Source organism: Musa acuminata, chromosome BXJ1-4, assembly GCF_036884655.1.
Source record: "Musa acuminata AAA Group cultivar baxijiao chromosome BXJ1-4, Cavendish_Baxijiao_AAA, whole genome shotgun sequence".
Classification (NCBI taxonomy): Eukaryota; Viridiplantae; Streptophyta; class Magnoliopsida; order Zingiberales; family Musaceae; genus Musa; species Musa acuminata.
In genome coordinates this window covers 10,716,779-10,738,781 of record NC_088330.1, presented here as the reverse complement: position 1 = coordinate 10,738,781, position 22,003 = coordinate 10,716,779, and the positions used below count along the sequence as shown (strand labels likewise).

At 35.8% G+C, this 22,003-nt stretch overlaps 1 protein-coding gene and 1 pseudogene across 1 annotated transcript; both read left to right on the top strand.

Moving 5' to 3' along the window:
• The first annotated feature begins 1,813 nt into the window (after nucleotides 1-1,813).
• On the top strand, nucleotides 1,814-14,106 carry LOC135672419 (CSC1-like protein At3g21620; annotated as a pseudogene).
• Nucleotides 14,107-18,452: 4,346 nt separating this feature from the next.
• On the top strand, nucleotides 18,453-20,180 carry LOC103981700 (mitogen-activated protein kinase kinase kinase 20-like). Its single transcript, XM_009398442.3, has one exon. It carries the CDS (start codon nucleotides 18,754-18,756, stop codon nucleotides 20,173-20,175), a length of 1,422 nt encoding a protein of 473 aa, XP_009396717.2. The 5' UTR covers nucleotides 18,453-18,753; the 3' UTR covers nucleotides 20,176-20,180.
• Nucleotides 20,181-22,003: the final 1,823 nt, after the last annotated feature.

Here is a 22,003-nt window from a genome sequence, read left to right as displayed (position 1 = left end):
ATATAAAGATGGCTCCTTTCGATGATCTTTTATCACTTGTGTGTTAGGATGATGTTAGAGAGCGGAAGCCTTTTAGACCTCAATTAATTTGAAGAGATGATAATATTATCGAAAGAATTTGTCAAAGATTGACAACTTGCATGTCAAAGGAGATTGACAAACCGTCAGAGATGATAATATTGTCAGAGATTGTTCAAAGAAGTTGTCAGAAAGTCGACAAAGGACTATTCATATCAAAGGAGAGATTGTTGTCAACTTAGAGTCGACAAAAGACTACGCAAATGATGGAGAAGAGATTTAGCAATTGAGGTTAGGATTCATGTCATTTTTAAACTATCTTTGATAAGAGGAGTTATAAGATTTAGTAAGAGGAGTAAATTTGTTCCGAGATTTATAGACTCTTTTGAAATCTTATAGAGGATCAAATATGTGGCTTATCTATTGACCTTGCCCTAGCACCTACAAACATTTTTAGTATATTTTATGTCTCGATTCTCTTGAAATATGTTAGGGATTCATCTTATATTATCTCGTACCAACCTTTGCGACCTCTACGATTGAGAGATGATGCCACTTTTTTTAGAGCAGTCAATTGAAATTTTAAAAAGGAAGGAGCATGTTGTGAGGAATAAAGTTATCTTATTAGTGAAAGTTCATTGTATGTATCATTTAGACTAGACTTTGGAAATGGAAGATAACGTTGGAGGGTCGTACCTACATCTATTTCCTTAAGATAAATCAAATTTGGCGATCAAATTTTTTTAATACGAGAGGAATGTAACCTCCAAGTATTTAAAATTTTTATGAAAAATTAATATATTATAATTAAACTTTTACCTTAAATAGAATATAATTATTTCCTTATTGGATAGGCCTAACTAGGAAATTGATTACTAACAGATATCTAATTCCGAATTCAGGTAGGCAAGTTAGGGCTAAGATTAATCAAATAGTTAATTTAATTTTGAAAAATTTCATGATTGGTCTTCTTCCATAGTGGGAAACCCTCCCTTCTTTAATTTAATAATAGGTAGACCCCTGTTCGTTAATTGCCGCAACAAGGTGACTGTGAGAGAGGAAGATCTTCGGAAGAGGTAGGTTCTCCGATTTTTCCTTTTGTCTATTCCCTTTATTTTCAAAATTTTTAATTCATTATGTTGCTGGTTCATGATTTTAAAGATTATAGTTATGTTAATGATTCATATCTTTTATTGAGACTTAATTAATGATTCATGATACTTGTGTTTAAATTTTTGTTGTTCATGCATATCTTTTTACCTTTTGAACTATATTGTTCTTGAGAGACTTCATAATATTCTTATTTAAATTCAGATTTTATGACGTTTAGGGTTTTTGTTTTATGATTAAGTAATCAAATATGAACTTAATTATGGATCTCATGATTTTTATATTTAATCATGCATATTTTAGTATTTCATCTATACTGTTTGTGTGAGAAATATTTAGCTGTTCATGGTTTAAAATTTGAGATTGTGATATTAAAAATTTAGAATTTTATTTCATGTTCTAATAGATAAGTAGTTAAGCATTTAAGTGTTAACAATATAACTTTGATATTTAATCTTGTGTTTCATTGTGATATTACATGTTCTAAATTGTTAAATCAATTGGTTTTAAATTTTAGTTAAAAAATAAAAAAATTGAAATCAAATTAAATTAAAAAAATCTTTTTGACTTGTTTATTCTGCGAATGGTGTGCTTTCTTTAGTTTGGTTCATTGTCATCGTAATGCATTATCCTCTTTGGTGCATCCAAATTATACATGTCTTCAGGGAACTTGCAGGAGGTAGTTATGGCTACATTCACTGACATAGGAGTCGCAGCAGCCATGAACATATTAAGTGCCTTAGGATTCCTCATGGCATTTGCTCTATTAAGGCTGCAGCCAATAAACGGCAGAGTTTACTTCACCAAGTGGTATCTTAACGGTGAAAGAAGCAGCAGAACCCACTCAGGAACATTCATCCATAAGTTCATCAATTTAAATCCGAGGTCGTACTTGAGATTTCTGGAATGGATGCCAGCTGCCCTTAAAATGTCTGAACTTGAATTGATAGAGCATGCAGGACTTGATTCAGCTGTTTTCTTGAGGATATACTTGATCGGGTATTCTATACTTGATTCAATTACTTTTTCATTTAGCATGTTTCTTTTGAGGTGTATTAAATCCTATACCATCAAGGAGACTTCATTTTTCTTTATTATGTGCTTGCATAAAGTAATTTACTCTTTCCTTTTTCTAAAGAAGATATGTTTTTGTATTTTGAGAACAATCTTTCTCCTGATGAAGTTTCTAACTAATAGGCTTGCATCTTTGTAGGGTGATGACACTTCCCTATAGAGATTAAAATCTTTGATCAGGATTTACTGAAATCAAATTTTGGGTTATCTATTTTACCATTATTTGCTTTTTCTTCTTAATAATTTAGGAAACTAAATTAGAAATATTGAAGATGCTTTTGGGTGATAAATTAGGACATTTATTCAAATGAAAATAAATTAAAATGGTTCCACATAATAATTTAATATTAATGATGTATATGTCAACTCTATTTTGTTTCTCTTTGAATGAACTTTTACTTCTAAGGCCTCGTAAACCTCTTATATCGCTATACTTTAGACTTTGGCACCTCGGAATGTCTTCAACCTTAAATAACTTTCCTACAAAGAAATCCGAGTAATGGAATTTTAAAATGATTTACGACTGCAATATTGCTCCATTTTATCTTTCGCTTGTTCTTCGATAACATGACCAATGGTCCAACGTGGCAATATCTTGGATAGGGTTTGCATGAGTTGTGTCCAGTTCATGTTTGCTTGTTTCTACCTGCAACATTTCCATCCTTATATGTTATCCTAGTTTTTCTTTGGCTTGTTATGGGTTCCTCTTGATTGATAAATGATCCTTACTCAGATGCTTTCTTTCTTTTTTCCAAATGAAAAGATGATGCCAGTTTATGATAACACTATGATATTAAAGGATCAACAATTCACATTTATTGCTTTTCTAAATTTCAATACTTTTTGTATATTCTGATAGTTGTTTTGTGTCATTTCTTTGTGGTGCTCATCTATTTTTTTCCCCCTCTTTTACAGGCTTAAAATTTTTATTCCCATCACTATCCTGGCATTCTTTGTTCTTGTACCTGTCAACTGGACAAATAGCACTCTGAAAAATTTAAACAGCATTCAGTACAGTAACATAGACCATCTCTCCATATCAAATGTTCCTGCAGGGTCACAGAGGTAAGCAAGTAGAATTTTGTCAGTGAGCGAATTACTAGTTAAATTCAGTTTCTGTATTACTGATTTCTAAATTATTTGATGAACATGTTTGGTAGTGGAATATTTCTTTAGTCTTTGCATGCATTTGTCAAGGCAAATTACAATAAACCAGCCATGGTGTCAGATTTATAAACAAGTGCCCCAAACTTGGAGAATGATTAACATGCAAAACACAGCATTATTATTAAAAAAAATTATATTTTTAAATCATAGTTCGTCTTATCGATCCGTATTGGTGTGTTGATTAGCCATCGGTATAGTATGTATCGAACAGTACTAACGTACCAACACATGGTACGGTGGGGTATACCAATAAATCGGTATGTACTATCAGAATATCAATACTAATCTCCTATCGGACCGGTATGTCATGGTATGACGAACCTTATTTTAAATTAGATGTGGGTTTTGATAGTATGGTGATGGTGGAAGCATAGGACTTCTTCAAACTTATGCTAGTTTATGTGGCATCGGAGACAATTTATACCACCCAAAGATGTATGTATTAATCACTTTGTGTGACAAAGGATATGGATAAACTTGCTGGCCAGATGTTTGCACTTTGCAGATTTTAATGGTTCGGGAGCTTTGCCAAATTTCACATCAAACATTTGGAATTAAATTCTGTAATTTCATTTTTGCGGTTTCTATCATAAATACAACCCCCTTTATTCTGTTTTCCAACCTATTACTCTTTGATTTGTTTTCACTGGTCAAAGCAGTCACATTTCTTCCCTCTTTTTTTACTTTTATTCTGTCGAATGATGATGTTTATTACTTGTATAATGTATGCTTATTTTCATTACAGGTTTTGGGTCCATTTGGTTATGGCATATGTCTTTACCTTTTGGTCATGTTATGTGTTGCTTAAGGAGTACAAAATTGTTATGGCAATGAGGTTACAATTTCTTGCATCAGTCGAACGCCGTCCTGATCAGTTCACCGTAAGCTCCTCTGAGACATTTGTAAATTGTTATTAGCATAAATTGTCCCAATTTACAATTGAGAATCTTTTGTGAAGTTCGAAATAAAAAAAATATATTACTTTAACTCCAGATATCATAGTTTCAATCGTAAATGAGAATTACTCTTCTGGTGCTTAAACTAGATTTTCATTGTTTACTTATATTGTCTTCATTCTATTTTATATTGCTGCTACAAATCGATGTTTGACTGAGCACAAACAATGATGGAAAACCTTATTTGTATCATTCACTGATTAGGATGATTACCAATTTATCATCACTGATGCAATAGTTAATTATAAAAATACATAGTTAATGGGGGCTTGCAAACTTGAGTTTTCTCTTTGTTGTATTATAATACTACTAAGATCTAGATCATTTACTTTTTATCACATTGTTGTTTATATTCAATCATCTAACTTTTCAAGTACATTTTACTGCATAATGTGTACCAAGAAATTGATTGCTAATTTTCTTTAGATTTTATGGCACTTATCATTGGATTTCAATGGGACGGTATACCTTCACTGTCCTTATCTTCAATTTTGATTAATCTGATTTGAGAGTTCAAATAATCTGAGTCTCGGTTAATTGTTTAGCTTGTCTACCCTCGAGTTGGTTAGATCAAATTTATTAGTCCAATTTTTTTGGTAATCTTGTTCATATTTTTATTTCAATATCAGATAAGCAGAAATGTATTTTGTTAGTAAAATTTTGTCAAACTACTGTAATTTTTGGAATATTTTTTTGATTTTTTTTTTTGAAAATGCGTACAAGTTTATTTTTCTCAAGGTGAACCTTGAGAAAAATACGTATCAGTCAATACCGTGATATACCGCTCGATACGGGTAATACGTATCGGTCCGATAGGAGATCAATATGGGCGGTACATATTGATCTATCGATATACTCCATCGTGCCATATGTCAGTGCATTGGTATGTACCATACCAATGACCGGTCGGTACACTGATACAGATTAGTAAGATTGCACCCACAAGATTGTTAACATTTCACAAATAATAACTGCCAACTATGGCAGATTTTATTCATCCATTCAACTGCTCATCATTAGACACTAAAATATTGACTTATGTGACATAGGATTCACTGATACACTAAAAAATTCTGGACAGATTTAGATATAATATTTCATATTCCTCATATGGTAATGACTGATCTTTTGCAGTAGTACCTCAAGCCTGAAAGCCCAGAGTTAGCTTCAACGAGTGCTTTATGGGTTTGTGCTACTGTCTAATTATGTTGTTCTTTTAGATAACATCTTTTGCATGGTAAAGCACTGTAAATACATGAGGAATGTATGTGTAGTAGTACATACTTGACCCATGTACAGGCATGTGAAAGTATCATTTGTTAATAGTTTTTGAACATCAAATGAAACTAAAGAAAACTTAAAATGAGATTTGAGTGTGGTGAGTGACGTAGCCCAAGGTTTGACTTACCGGTCCGAGCCGGTGTGCCTGTCGGCACGTGCTGCTCTATATCGGTGTATGGAAACATGGTACCCAGTGCGTATTGATGTTTCGACGAAGAAGAAAAAGAGCCCTAATATGCTTTTTTTTAATGCTCAAATGGATTGGGGCCCACCATTTTTTGTTTGTTTTTTATTATTTTAATGCAGACCGCCCAAAACGGGATGGTTCACATATCGGTTCACACTCAGACTAGTACGTACCACCAAAACCATATGGTTTTGGGTGGTACAACAATCCCTGACGTAGCCTTTTTCTCATGTTTGAAAAGTAACTCATTCTTCATTTTAACTCCTTTCAGGTCCTAGTTCGAAATGTGCCACCTGATCCAGATGAGTCAGTTAGCGAGCTTGTTGAACATTTTTTCCTTGACAATCATCCTGATCATTACTTAACCCATCAGGTATTTATTCTGTCACTGATTCCTTTAAGTTATATGGATGCGCACTAGGATAGTTTCATCATGAACCTATTGAATACATTTCAGCTTGAAATCATTGTTTGCTTGCTTTAACTTATGGTTCTGCCATTTGTTAGCAGAAGCCTTGGTGTATAACTCTATAAGCATGCATGATTCATATAGTTGGATATTATGACCAATTTTGGTGCCTCTTTCTGTCAGTCATGTTGCCTGATTTGTGTGTATATTTTTAAGTGTCACTCCTTCAGCATCCAAAATTTTCTTAAAAATCTTTTTTATGCATACTGTGTAGGTTGTGTACAATGCAAACAAAATTGCTAAGCTGGTTAATGAGAGGGAACATATGGAGAATTGGCGTGACTTCTATCAACTGAAATATGATCGCAATCCGTCTAAAAGACCTACTATAAAGGTGCTTTGGCAGATAATGACATTATATTTTCTTTTGAATTTTTTATTCATTTATGTTTGATTTTATTCTTCTTTTATTTATGCTAAGACTGACTAGTGCTTGGTCTTTAACAGACTGGTTTTTGGGGATTGTATGGTCACAAGGTGGATGCAATTGATTTTTATGTATCAAAGATTGATAAGCTCTCTAAAGAAGTAAGTGATACTATATAGGTTGTTCTGTCTGATGGGTTAAGCTTCGGTAACTTAATAATGTATTTATTTCACTCAAGAAATTTTCCTTATATTAAGTTAATGAAAATCTCAATGCATAAGTTTGAAATTTCTTGCATCTTTGTCTCCTTAAATGATTTATTTCCACACTAAGATATGTTAATGGAAAATTATCCAAATTCAACATTTAAATCATCAGGAAATTGTCTATCCATATGCCATAGACATTTATTCTTCACTATTCTATGGTTGTAGAATATATTGAATATTACTACTCATCATTTCATTGTTTTTTGTACTTTGCTACATGATAACTGTGTTTAGTAATTGGCATTGTGTCTACAAACCTTACCACAATTAACTGTAGGTGAGATGTTGATGCTTTATTGATATTACATTTGTAAGATTTATTGATATTACATTTATAAGATGTGAAAATATGGGAGATAACAAATAGAGCCTATCTCATGTACAAATTTGATAGAAAAGGACCTTCCAATTAATGCCTCTATTTCTTTTTCTTATATAAACCATCTTTCATTGTCACATCCCAGCAGATTGGGAAGATGAGACTAGATTAAGTAGCAATCCCATTCATCCATTTGCAAGTAACCTTGTGATACACCTGCAGAAACATAGACTGATTGATCCAAAAACTTAAACATAGTCTAGTAGTAGTAGGGACTAGGGAAATTAATATACCATCATCTGTATTTTCATGCTGAATTATTTCATGCATACAGGAGGCATTAGTGGATCGTTAGATCTGTTTCATACATTTATTTCATTAACTCTAATGTTTCATCTAACTTGGAGTTGGATTTTACTTCACCTTTTTAGCCAGGTTTTTAGTACTGGTTCGTATCAGTGTACCGAGCTCTGCTCGGTACTGTAAATACTGGTATGTACCATTGGTACACCACGTATATCGATTGTACATCCTAAAACCTTAAAATTACCTTTACTTACCACGCTAGGGCGTACCGATCGGTATACCTCGATAACGATTGAAATCTAGGATAGTACCAGTCAGTACACCTCGGTACCGGTCGATATGCCTCAATACCGGTCAAAGTACTAGTACCGCCCAATAGAGGGCGGTGTGTGTACCGGTATCCTCTCGGACCGGTACGATCGCTCATATTGGGCAGTGCACATTGAAATTGAGAACCTTGCTTTTTAGTTTGCTATTACACAAACAACAAAATCATCCTTTTTGTTTGACACTAAATTTGGTTTCCTATTTTCTGGTCGAATACAATTTCAGGAAGCCACAAAGCAGGAGAATATAAAAACGAACCCTAAGCATATCATGCCAGCTGCATTTGTTTCCTTTCGAACACGATGGGGGGCTGCTGTTTGCGCACAAACACAGCAGACTAGAAATCCCACATTGTGGTTGACTGAGTGGGCTCCAGAACCTCGTGATATATATTGGCAGAACCTATCAATTTCATTCGTCTCCATTACAATTAGAAAGTTGATTGTAGCAGTGGCCTTCTTCTTTCTGACCTTTTTCTTTATGATTCCAATTACATTCGTACAATCACTTGCAAATATTGAAGGAATCGAGAAGGTGGCTCCATTTTTAAAGCCCTTAATTGAAGTGTGAGTATACTTTATTGTTTATCTTTGAAGTTCGATAATAGTTTTTGTTTGGTTTCTATTGTTGTTTGAGTTTGTTTATTTTTCGTTCGTTTCAAGCATCTATTGTATAACTTTCTCATATATCCAGATTTTTGTTATAGCTACTAGAAGATGACAACAATTTTAAAGAATCTTGCCTTTTAATGTCCTAAAGCTCAAGAATTAATTATTCAACTTAGCAAACTTACAAAATTGCTCATACTCTTGAAACACAGAAATAATTCATTTTCACCCTCCAAATATATATATGTATGCACACATGAAATAACCACATTTGAAGATCTAAGAAGTATATATGAGTGGCTTTAGTTTTCTTAGTAGTATATGTGATACTTGCTTCTTTACAGAGGTATAAATGAGACTTCTAATATCTAAGTGTACAGGCGCACATGCAATTTTATCCACAAATTTTTAGTAATAAAAGAACAAAGTTTTATACGTTTTAATTCCTTAAATAGAAGTTGTTGGTTTATTTCTTTAAAAAAGGGATAAAAACTCACAGGTTTGTCAAATATCTCAATGTTTGACAGAAAATGTGAATTTCATTATATCTAAAATACAAGTCTATGTGAAACCTCTTTTTCTAAGAATAAGGTGGTAACCAAGTAGTCCAACTCTGAAATATAAAAGAAAACCTAGTTCTTAGTTGCTGATCATAATCTGTGAATAAAAAATATGCAGTTCAAAAATGTAGTAAATTCTAGAAATTTCAGTTGATGGCAATTATCTTCTTTAAGTATAAAAAGAGTTGTTCATTTATATAGGAAATCTTATAGTAAAAGATGTTAATGTTATGTCAGAAACTTATAGGAAAAGTCAACAATTCATAGCATTCATTAGGCCATAACCATGAACTTCCAGGATTTAACTGTATTCGTTATATTTTAGTTTGCACTCCTTTACATTTAATACTTGTTGATCGTTTTCTTATTGCTTCCTAGTTGCTTCTATGAAAATATGTTTATGGACTCTACTGCATAAATGTTAGATTTTGCATTAGATAGGCTAGCTATAGGAAAAAAATCAAGAACTTTGAAATCAAAATTAGATCTATTACTACATTTCTAGTGATAGTATTTATCCCTACATGGATCTCTTTTTCCATCTAATAAAATGATGTATAATTACACAGACCTGTCATTAAGTCATTCATCCAAGGTTTTCTCCCCGGAATTATTCTGAAGATCTTTCTTATATTGCTGCCTATGATACTGATGCTTATGTCGAAGTTTGAAGGATTTGTATCATTGTCAGCCCTGCAGAGAAGATCTGCATCTAAATATTACATCTTCTTACTAGTCAATGTGTTTTTGGGGAGTATAATTGCTGGAACAGCTTTCGAGCAACTTAATAGTTTTATACACCAGTCAGCAAATGAGTATGTTCTCAACCTTCCTTTTTATTTGAAAGCCAACTCTCTAAAGTCTCTGCAGAGTTCAAACTTCTTTAACTTTATGCAGGTTTTTTGGATCATCAATAGCAATATATTAGATGTATGTGTTGTGACTGGCACACAAATGTACATAGAAGTCTACATCAACATGTTGGACTGAATCATCAACCATCTATAGTGATCTTGTTTACATTAACTTGCTACATATTTTGCATAAAGATAATAAACAATTAATTTAGTTTTGTATTATTAACAATGATATGCTTAACTCTCTCTCTCTCTCTCTCTCTCTCTCTCTCTCATATGTATGTGTCATTATCCTCCAATGGACAGACCATAAACACATTAGATTTGTGAATTAAAAGAGCCCAACCAAAGGGAGAAACACCAATTCAGGAATAAATTTGTTCACTTATACCTTATCCTGTCTGGCTTAAACTTTTAAGACAAATATGAACAGGCTTGGTTAGTCAGGCTGGTGGTTTGAACTTTGAAGTGCATTCAGGTTCAATTTGGGAGCTTTACTGCAATGCAAATATCAGTTTCATGCTGTATAAATTTGACAGAAATGTCCATGGTACTAAAGTTCTTAACAATGTGTTAGATCTTGGTCAGCTTGCTTGAGCTTCCAAACCAATCCTGAGTCAGTTTTGTGTTGAACATTAATTGCAGTATTTGTTAGCAGTTTGCTAGTATTGCTTTGCATTCTGCTGAACTATGTAATATTTTGGATGGCACTTATGCAGACTACTCCATGGAGAAGTCATGTGACAATGAATGGAACATAATTATGTTTTACATGTCATTTATTGGATTGAACGGACTTGGATGACTGATCTGTTAATGACATGTATCCTATATTCATTAAGCAGATCGTAAAATGTAGATTTGCTTAAATTAAAGACATTGATCTATGTTTTGCTTGGGTTCTTTGACATTTAATTTGATGATGAATGATAAGATGATAATCCTATTACCTAACTGACACTGATTGAGCCTTCTTCTAGGTGAATAAAATAACAAAAAAAAAACACTATCATGTGGTTGGAAGGCTATATACAGCTATAAGATTAGCCAATGCAGTAATGCTTTATGGATCAAAATGTTAGAAATTAGGAAACAACATTTTCAAAAGTTAGGTTAGTTGAATACAAGCGTTGAGATCAATGAGTAGTGTTATAAGGAAATATTTTTGAAAGAATTACATTTGTGGCTGGCTATATGTTGTTCCACTCCTGTAGCATACAGAATCAAAGAAAGTCTGATTCACATGTGTCTGAAGGACTTCTAGGTAATATGACTGATGTAGTTTGTACAATTAAACCTTTTGATGGAGCCTCTAGGGTTTCCAGTGCTTAACATAATAGAAAACCTCAACACAAGGAACAAAGTTTATGTGCTAGTCTTTTATCAATGAAAGAATTTCATGGGTTCACGTTGTGACATGTCTGAAGCTGTAGCAGTTGCTATAGCTGGGAAGTATTTCATTTTGAAACATTGCTGTACCTATAGATTTCTCAGTTATATTGCCATTCTTCCCATTGTCATGAATAAAGCTATTAGAGGAAGTGCCACTCTGTTACATGTAGTGTCACTGCTTTGGAACTCTTTTGTGGTGTCTATCCAAAGGCTTATTAGATATCCAAAAGCTGTTAGAGGAAGTGCCATTCTGTAGGAATCTTTTGGAGTACTTATAATAGCATAGGACTTGTGTAGGAACCTTTTGAATACTTATAGCAGCATATTCGGCTTTTTATAGCTTTTTACTGTTCAGTATTTATGCAGAAATTATATTTCATATTCACCTTCTTTATCTTTGAGAATGGCCAGTCAATTAGTAATTATATTATATGTTATGCTGTGGTTTTTGGCTTGATTTCTGAGACCCTTTACTATGAATCATACTGTTAGATCTCATACGGTTGAGGTGCCTGAGACTAACTTGGTTAATGAAAAAGTCAACTCTAAAATCTTTTCATGCTGTCATAACTTCAAATCAGGTCTGGCTTGTAATGTTCTTCATTTTGGGACATTTTAATTCTTTGTATTTTCAATGCATTGAAATTAACTCTATTATACAGAATTCCGAAAACAATTGGAGTATCCATTCCAATGAAAGCAACTTTCTTCATTACTTATATAATGGTTGATGGTTGGGCTGGAATTGCTGGGGAGATTTTGAGATTGAAGCCTCTTATTTTCTTCTACTTCAAAAATCTTTTCTTGGTAAAGACGGAAAAGGACAGGGAAAAGGCCATGGATCCTGAAAGCATTAATTTTGCCACATCTGAACCTCAAATACAGCTGTATTTCTTACTTGGTCTTGTATATGCTGCAGTCACACCCTTCTTACTTCCTTTCATTCTGGTATTTTTCGCTCTGGCATATGTTGTTTTTCGCCATCAGGTGAGCAACTCCAAAATTGTTAATAATACATGCATTTATAATTGCAATTTTGCATTGACTAAATGAAACTTTTTTTGTTGATTTATGTTATATGCATGTCTCATTACTATGTTGTAGTTCACGATTGACTTAAGTCTTGTTATGATGGTCATTTTCTTAGAAAAAAAGTTTATTTTCTACAAATTCCAATGTAAACTATGGTAACTGATTCTGTGAACCATAAACTTGAGAAAGATTTTGAACTTTGAGCAGCGTCGTACCCATAGAGTTTTTTTCTTGCAACAAAGAATAAGCTGAAGCCTAAACAAATTTTAACTCATTTAGTTAAGGAAATTAAATAGTTGCAAAAGATGCAAATATCAAAGTTCGCTTCAGCTACTAAATTAACAACCGACACCTGAATTACTCACCGAAAAAAAAAAAAACATGTGCAGAAATTTTCAAGGTAAAATTATCTGACAGCTAAACCACCAGAAAATTGTAATTCATGATGATGATTTCATAAAAGAAATTCAACTTTTTGTTTTCTGAAAAACACATGTAATGGATGTTTCAGTTGCAATGATTCCTTTCAAGATGAAAATGAAACCAATTTTCATCTTGAGAACAGAACATGAAATTTTCCTTGTGAAATATGTAATCCATATTAGACTGAACCAGGTTGGTGAAAAAAGAACAGAAAAATAGATTGAACCAGGTTAAGACTTTGGAGTTATGTGTTTTAGACACAATCTGGATAATAAGGCAATGACAAAGCTTCTAATGCCTATGACCTCTGCTTTAACAAAAAAAATAATGACTATGCAAAACACTAGTTTAGAACATGAACTGGAATGTCTCTGGAGTCCATTTCTAATTTTCACTCACAGTATAGCTTACTTGCTTATGCATGCAATCCGGTAGCTGTCATATGCAATAGTCAATCAATAATCCAGTATCTGTTTTCTGATATGTACACTCTTGTCTTGATTAGATTATAAATGTGTACGACCAAAAATATGAGACTGCTGCAGCATTTTGGCCAGATGTCCATGGCCACATTATCACTGCTTTGGTCATATCCCAGCTGCTTCTACTTGGACTTTTAAGTACACAGCATGCTGCTAAGTCAACACCTTTGCTTATCCCCCTTCTGGTGTTGACCATTTGGTTTCATAGGTTCTGCAAGAATCGCTATGAACCTGCTTTTGTTAAATATCCACTTGAGGTAATTCTTTATTGCAAATCTTCATTTACTTGTAGTAGTTGAAACAATGTTTTTTTTATTCTTCTTACTGTATTTTAATTTTTTTATAATAAATGCAATTATTAGATTTCGGATATCAAGATTCGTAGTTATGATTATAGTAGAAACAGCTAGTCTATTGATAAAATTGAGAAATAGCTTCATACTTCCCAATTTAATGCAAAGTGACCTCTTCTTGTTGGTCAGCATGTTATCTGGACATACAAGATGTCCTCTGCTTAATCTTTATAGATGTTCTTGAGTCGATAAAGGTTCTGCATTGTGCTATAGAAGTTTTTATACTATGATATTATTTCTGTCTAAGATTATCAATGAGGAAATCTTATTTTTCTGGTTTCAATTTCCTTTTTATCAGGAAGCAACAATGAAAGATGCATTAGAACGTGAAAAGGAGCCTAACCTAGACTTGAAAGCATACTTACGGGATGCATATGCACACCCAGCCTTCAAAAAGAGGGAGGATGACGACAAGGTTGCAGGTGATGAAGCAGAACTTGAGACTATCTGGTGCCCACCAAGCACCAGTCATGCAAGGGGACACCAATCTCCAGCAAGTTCGCCTGCTCATGGCCACCGTCCCTACCTGATGCTGTCCAAGAACAGTGATAGCACACCATAGTACTGTACAATCCTGTGATGGATTGCATGCCATGTAAATTAGTATTTTGCAAATGTAACAAATGAGCAGAAATTCCAGCCATCCATACGCATTCCATTGTGGTTGAAATGTTTGAATTCAAGTGCTGTAGGCTAAACTTGTATGTGGTTAAACCTTTAGTCATGTGAAGTAGTCAATGAGAGATTATAGATCTTCTTTTATCTAATTTATCGTTGGTAATGATCATGTGAAATATAAAAAAAGAGGAGAAGATGAATCTAATTTTTTTTTACAGATTAGTATTGTTATAATTTTTAGATCCTATTGAGTTAATAGATCAGATAAAAGTTTTCTAAATGATATCAAAAGGTATGTATCGTAAATTTGATCCATTGTTAATTGATTTCAAATTTTGACATTAAAATTTCACATAATGAAAATATACATACATATGGTTTTTATATTTACAAAAAGTAATAATAATGGAGAAGAGAGAGAGATTGATAATGCAAGGTAAGATGCTCGTCCATTCAAATGAGTGCCTCTCCATTACCTAAACCAAAAGGTATTAGTTGGTATTAGTCAACTTAACTGGTAAAGACTTGGATGATTTATAATAATAATAATAATAATAATAATAATAATAATAATAATAACAACAACAATGATGATGATGAGTCCATTGTAATGGGTTCCTGCAATGCTTGATCTAATCCTTGGGCCTCCATGGTGGGCTGTAATGGGCCATCCATGGATCCACTTGGGTCATGGCCCAACGCTGTTGGTAATTATTCACCTGCGATGATCTTGGATTGGCATTTCGAGAATGAATCCAAGTAACGATCAAGTCGAAGATGTTAACATTATCTATCATTCCCTTTTGATCATGTCATCAGCGGAATGATTAGATTTGCATGTGTTGGGTTGGATTTACGAAGAAATGCCATCAAAAGGAGTTGGGTTGGGTGACCTTACACATGCTTTCATTCGATCCATTTCTCGACTTTGAATATGATCGATCAAACCCAAAATTCTCTAAATTCAAATCTGATTCTTCCATCATGTCATATCTCTTTTACGAACCTAATCGAACCTAAATATAAGAGAAATCTTAATAAATATTTTACAAAGGATAAATGATGAAAATAATAATTTATATATTCATGTGATAAAAGATCATACCTGTAATGTTTTTAAAATTTTTCTTTTTGACTCGTCGATAAATCCACTGTATAAAAATTTTCATTCATGTAATGAATTAATCGGTTTTTTTTCCTTTTTATATGAATACAATTTCATTGATTCCTTATTTTGAATAGTTACAACGTTGATTAACTCTATTTCGCTTTTTTTTCAGATTCAAATTCATGATTTTATAATAAATCATCAAATTTTTATCAGTTAAGTTAGTTAACACCTTTTAAAAATATACCGAATGAAGGAATCCGACACATAAAGGGGAAAAAAAATATCAATGTGATACTTGGATTTCACATCAGTATCTTTGAAGTTTGTGACTTGGGTTGAATTCCAATTATATATCGATGGATTTGAATCGAGAAAATAGCATAAATGTTGATACAACCTTCGCTCGTTGTCGTGTTCCTTACACCCATCAACATCGATGGGAGTCCACGGAGACCGACACCGACACCGACGGTGGTGCCATCGCCTCTTCTCCTCGTCGGGACTGCGATCGCAAGCGTCACCGTTAATCTCCGGGAGTTTGGATTGGCTTGGCTTGGCCGGGAGAAACGATTCCACGAATTCTAACTCGTTCGTCGCGACTCTCATACGCAAAGTTCACCTGTCGCTTTCCGCTTGGTTGGGAAACTATTCGATGAATCCTAACTCATTGGTCGACACACATAAACACGACTCGTCTTTATACTCGTTCGGTCGTTGCTCTCATGCGATAAAAATACCCCACGTTGGGATCAGGTGGGCAACAAACAGGATATCCCACCCAATAAGAATTTGACACCCAACAGGATATCACATCATCATTCCCTATTGCCATTCGTAACACCTTTAAATAAATATCTAAAATATGTTTACTATTCCTATAACGAGAACTGTTTTCAACATAATATTATTGTCTATTTAACTATTTTATATTTAAAAAAAATCTTCCACTTTGCTGTGCCAAAACTTAGTTTTCCACATTGAACACAAGCTTTCCCATCATTTTTATTACACCACTTAGCTCCAATAATACCGGTAATGCATTAGATTCTATCAAATACCTAACAATTCAAACCTAAAAAAATTATTAACCATAATGATTTATATTTTAAAAAAATATAATAAAAAATCTCGATGATATTCTCGTGCTACCATACGTCAACCATCACGAAGATGACATTTCACGGCATCGATATGACATGGACGGTTTGGATCGTCCGATCTCTTCGTGCAAATTTATTTTATTTTTACTTCTTTCTCAAAAGTGTTTCTCGAATACATGCCACGGAAACGTGTTCCATGGTCAAACGAACACGTGGTCCTTGTTTTTCCGCACGTGGAGGATCTTATGGGGGCACGTGCAAAACGTGCTTGCATTGTCCCAAGATCTTTTTTTTGCGTTACTGTCACTCGAAGTGATGCCACCGTCAAATAGAATCTCTTTCTTAAAATATATAAATATACGTTGGTGATGGTAAATTTAATAAATAATAATAATAATAATAATTTCATATATTTATATTAAAAATAGAATCGACTTGAGCGTCAAACTCATAAATACTACGATAAATCATTTAATTGAGTCATCACTAACCAAAAAATAAATTAGAATGCTATTTATTATAATACTATCTCGTGGTGTGGTGGAAGTCGATATTATTATTTGAATTAGTCTGATTTGATTTGAGTTGACATGTATAAGAAATATAAGATTGGGAGCTCGATTAAATATAGGATTCTTAATATAATTCATTTGATGTTTTAATGTTCCATAACATAAAAATAGGGACTCAAAGTAAACAATAACTGTGTGACATAATAGTAGATTGTTATGATGAGTTCATTAGGACTGATGTCTATATGGCTGTCCTCTTCGTGTTAATCGTGCTATCATGTGTCGAGTCAAGATTGGATGAATGTTTCCTCTATCCCTATATAAACAATAATATTTGACTCTTCTAATCCTTACTATAAGTGAACTTACACCTCAATTAAAGACAGCACACTTACATTCAGATTGAATGCTACAGTATATGTTTCACGAATCACATCAATTGTGATCAGTTTTGAATACTTTTTGCAATCTAACTGATTAATATTGATTGATTTGGCGCACCAGTTAGATGATACTCAAACTGAAAGCTTCATAATGATGCACTCCAGTTTCACTCTTATTTCTTGTGCTCTCTCCATGAACTGATTCATTTCTGTGATGTTAAGTTTCATATTGAATGCTCGATTTGATAGATAGCAGTTTCATAACGTGGTCTTGACATTCTATACTGCCTCCAAAGTAGGTTGAATTCCTTGGGATTATTAAATGGTGAGTATAAGTAGGAAATTAATTAAGTTAGTTAGGTTTGAGATGGATGGGTTGATAGCTAATTGGGTAGCAATCTGACTATGAACATTAGAGTCGTCGATATTAAATATCTGAATTCTAAAGGAAGATGACATGTTTCGTTAGATTCATTCCTCTCGACACATGAATGAGGTTTAATCGAACTAATTTTCAATGATATCACTGCTCATAATTGGTTTCTGAAATATAAATAATTCGATTGTACATAAAATTATTGGTTTCCACAACATTATTCCTACAATAATAACAATAAAGTCAGTCTAAAAAAAAAAATAATACTGATTTTGACATTGAAAACTCAATTAGAAAATGTACCACACAAAGACTTGTAGGAATATGATGTGATGCCTCAATAATAAGTTAAAACACCAAGTGTTGGGCACAACATAATTCGCAACCCATAAACGCTTGCTTGTACGTCTCTTTCTTGCATGCAATGCATTAGCCACACATTATAAAGGACAATCATTCGTGACAAGTACGTTTTCCTTTTGCTCTCAATCACAGCCCAACACATTCATGAATCTATTCCTTTTTTATTTTCCATGAGAGAAAAATGTGTTTTTAAGATAGAGGAATTCTATGTGGAATCCAATAAAAGGACAAATAATTATAATTAGATTTATTTATGATTTGTTTTCATATGCATGTAATTAATTAAAAGTGTGATATTAGAGATGAATTCAAATAATTTAATATATCTAAAGGTGGATTCGATTCGTCGATCGGATTTGGAACGACACCAATTTGGGTGACCTTCTCCGAGAAGAATTCCGCACGTTGCAGGAGGACCGCGAGGCCAACCATCGGAAGCAGGCAAAAAGATCTGTCACGCGTTAGAGCCCATCGACTGCAGAGCTCTCCAGCCGCAGCAGTAGCGGTTGCTCCTCGATGCAAACGTGCTCAATGCGCGGTATATATCTCCTTGCTGTTACGATCCTACCCACCGCAAGCCTCTCCTTCTCCCTTCCATGAAACACCAGCCGAGCAGGTGAGGAGAGAGAAGCTACACGAATTGAAACCCCTCCTTCTGTTACTGCTCATTGCTGCGGCCCAAAGCCATCGAGAAGAGGAAGAGGAAGAGGAGACAGAGAGAGAGAGAGAGAGCATGGAGTGGACCAGAGGAGCCGTGGTCGGCCGCGGCAGCTTCGGCACTGTCAGCCTGGCCTTCGTCCGAGGCGAGGACGAACATCGGCAACTCCCACCGCTGATGGCCGTGAAGTCCGCGCCCCTCCCGCGCGCCGCCTTCCTCCGGGAAGAGAAGGCCGTCCTGTCGGACCTCCAAGACTGCCCGCACGTCGTCCGCTGCTTCGGCGAAGAGGTCGCCCCGGACGCCGCCACCGGGACGCCGACCTACAACCTGTTCTTGGAGTTCGTCGCCGGGGGCACCCTTCACGACCTGCTCCGCCGCTCCGGCGGCTCGCTCCGGGAGTCTGCCGTGCGGCGATACGCGCGCTCGATCCTCCGGGGACTGCACTGCGTGCACTCCCGCGGTTACGCGCACTGCGACGTCAAACTGCAGAACATACTGGTCGACCGCCGCGGTGGAGACGTCAAAATCGCGGATTTCGGCCTCGCACAGAGGATCGGAGACAAGATTCACGGCGGCGCCGGCGCCGGCGGCGGAATCCGAGGCACGCCTCTGTACATGTCGCCCGAATCGGCGGCGCGGGGCGAGTGCGGGGCCCCGGCGGACATCTGGTCGGTGGGATGCGCGGTGGCGGAGATGGTGTCCGGTAGGCCGGCGTGGGGGCGTCCAGGTGGCGGAGACGCGTGGGAATTGCTCTACAGGATCGGGTTCGGCGATCAACTGCCGGAGATCCCGAGCGAGCTGTCGGAGGAGGGGAAGGATTTCCTGCGCCGCTGCTTCGTCAAGGACCCGGCGGAGCGGTGGACCGCGGAGATGCTGCTGCAGCATCCATTCGTGGCCCCAGATGATGATCTTGTCGATGACTCGGCGGAAGCCGCCGCCGTGGACGGCAAACATTGCAGTGTGGCAGACGCCTCGCCTCGGAGTGTCTTTGGGTTATCTCAATGGTCCTCGTCTTCCAGATCCCCCCCATCCTGTTCTACGGACTGGGGCCTGATGGAATCGGTAGCAGCAGAAGGTCCAGCTTCTCGTGTTCTTCCTCCTGCTGCTGGTCGAGTCCGGGATCTCGCAAACACGCAGCTGCCCGATTGGAGTTCTTGTTCTTCATCCGATGGTTGGATCGATGTGAGGGATCGTGATGTCAATTCTGTGACAGAGGAGGGAAGACACGATGACGCCCAGGAAACCAAGCCTGATTCCATGCCGACGCTGGAGGAGAAGGTAAGCAGACATGGACGCGGACCTGCAAGAGCTGATGTGCTGTTAGAATCCACAGTTCAGCTCGCTTTGCCATCTTCGATCCAACAGCATGAAGATAGAATGGAGTGTGTACGTCTAATTGGTGGTGGGGTAAATATGTGTTCCTCCTTTTGTTCACTGACAGCAAAAGATTGTAAGGTTGTACCAAATTTAAATGAATACAAATATAGAGATATTTGATGCAACTTTCCATAGTTTTCTATGGTGGAATGAAGCACATGTTGTCAAGCAGAATTATATTGCCTTGTGAATTCCCTTTTTTCCCCTTGCAATAAACCTATTGCAAGTGATTGGAAATGTTCCTTATGGCTTAATTCTAATGATCACCGACTAACTACTATGTAGGCTTCTCGCTTTCTATCTGAACCTGGTAGATCCAAGCAAGAATTAACTGGTTGGTGTCTGAGAATCTCAACATCAAATCCTTGCGAGATCTTTGCTTCATTAGTTCAATAGAATTGCCTACATCTCAGGGGGCCCTGAAATTTTAGAATCAACACATGTTTGCAGGCGCATCAATATTTTAGTGGTATAGTTTATACTGACACTTCCAAATGGTTGTAAATTATGCTGATCACACAGATAGTCATCGATCATAAATTAAAGAGGGATCTTCTTGTATGTGATTTCTTAGAGAGTACGAGAAACACAAATAGCAGCAAGATGTGAGCAATGACTGTTGAAAGGTCCCCAGTTCCATGTAGAGATCCTCTCCAGACCAAAAAGAAATGTGTCATATGCAGGAACACTCACTCCAGTTTAAGCATTTATTTACCTCCCAAATGAAGGTTTGAATCTTCCAGCTCGATTGCTGATGAAATAATAGATCAAACTATAAGGATGATTCTTACTAGATCTTATTCTTAAGAATACTTAAAGCTAAATCGATTTGATAAATCCTTTTCAGAAATTGCTTTCTTTGCGACTGATAATGCATATAGATAGTGCTCAACCATTCTTCCCTGAATATGTGTCAATCATGACTCTCAACAACATCTGACAGTGTGATCTTTCCCAAAATTCTCATCGGCTGGTTTATCAAATCGATTGCGGATCAGCATGATGTTTCTTCTCCAAGACCTTCACCATGCAGTAAATTCAGATTTATTGCAGAAAGTAAAGAAATAATAGATCAATCTCATGATCCAAGCCAGCCAACATTAGTAGAGCTAACAAGACGACACAACAAAGCCACTATCTATAATCCAAATTAAGCTGATATTCCAAGGTGCTAGAAACATCCACTGACCATTCGGCAGAACCACTGGCTAGTCAAAATGCACAGTGTAATTAGCAGGTTAGGTTAGGAGAAAGAGGAGGCAGAAACATAGTATGCATTTTTCATGTCTTCTGTCAGAATCTATTACTGAATGCTGGTCAAATTGGAATGTTCATCATGCCAAAGAAATTGTCAGTTGCGACCTATGGTCAGAGATATGCAAATTGTGCTAGTAATGATCAATATGCAACTTGAAGTAGATCATGAAGAAAGGTTGGTCATATTTTTCAGGCTTGACATGTTAATAATTCCCTCTGGGATCATCGAGCTCCATGCCAAAGCTTGAAAGTCCCTCGCCACCGACTCTCACCTATGCATAGTTGTATTAGCTTAAATTACAACCATTAGGATCGATAATTCTATATGTAACTTAGCTATTAATGTTCTCAACTAAAGTCTTATAAAATAATACCACTTTAAAGCACTGAGGGACAGAATTGACAACTGGTTGTAAAATTTTGTCCAAGGGGGCTGTGTTGTAACTACAATCCTCTTTGCATGGTCATCCGTAGTTCCATTGTCATAAACTGATACCATACTTCTCCTTACATGTTCTTCCATTTTTATTTTAGTGTCAGGCAAAGAAAGGATAATCTGGGCATCACTTGTTGCTTGGTTTCTAATTTTCAGGTCTTCCCTCTTAGCAGATTGAGGCAAAGCAAAAGGAAAATGAATAGAGAGGAAGGGAGAAGAAAATTCATCTCTCAACCTACAAGTATTCTTGATACT

Bases quoted from the DNA above. Each gene is read 5' to 3' on its own strand.
- LOC103981700 (XM_009398442.3), top strand. From the start codon at position 18,754: ATGGAGTGGACCAGAGGAGCCGTGGTCGGCCGCGGCAGCTTCGGCACT.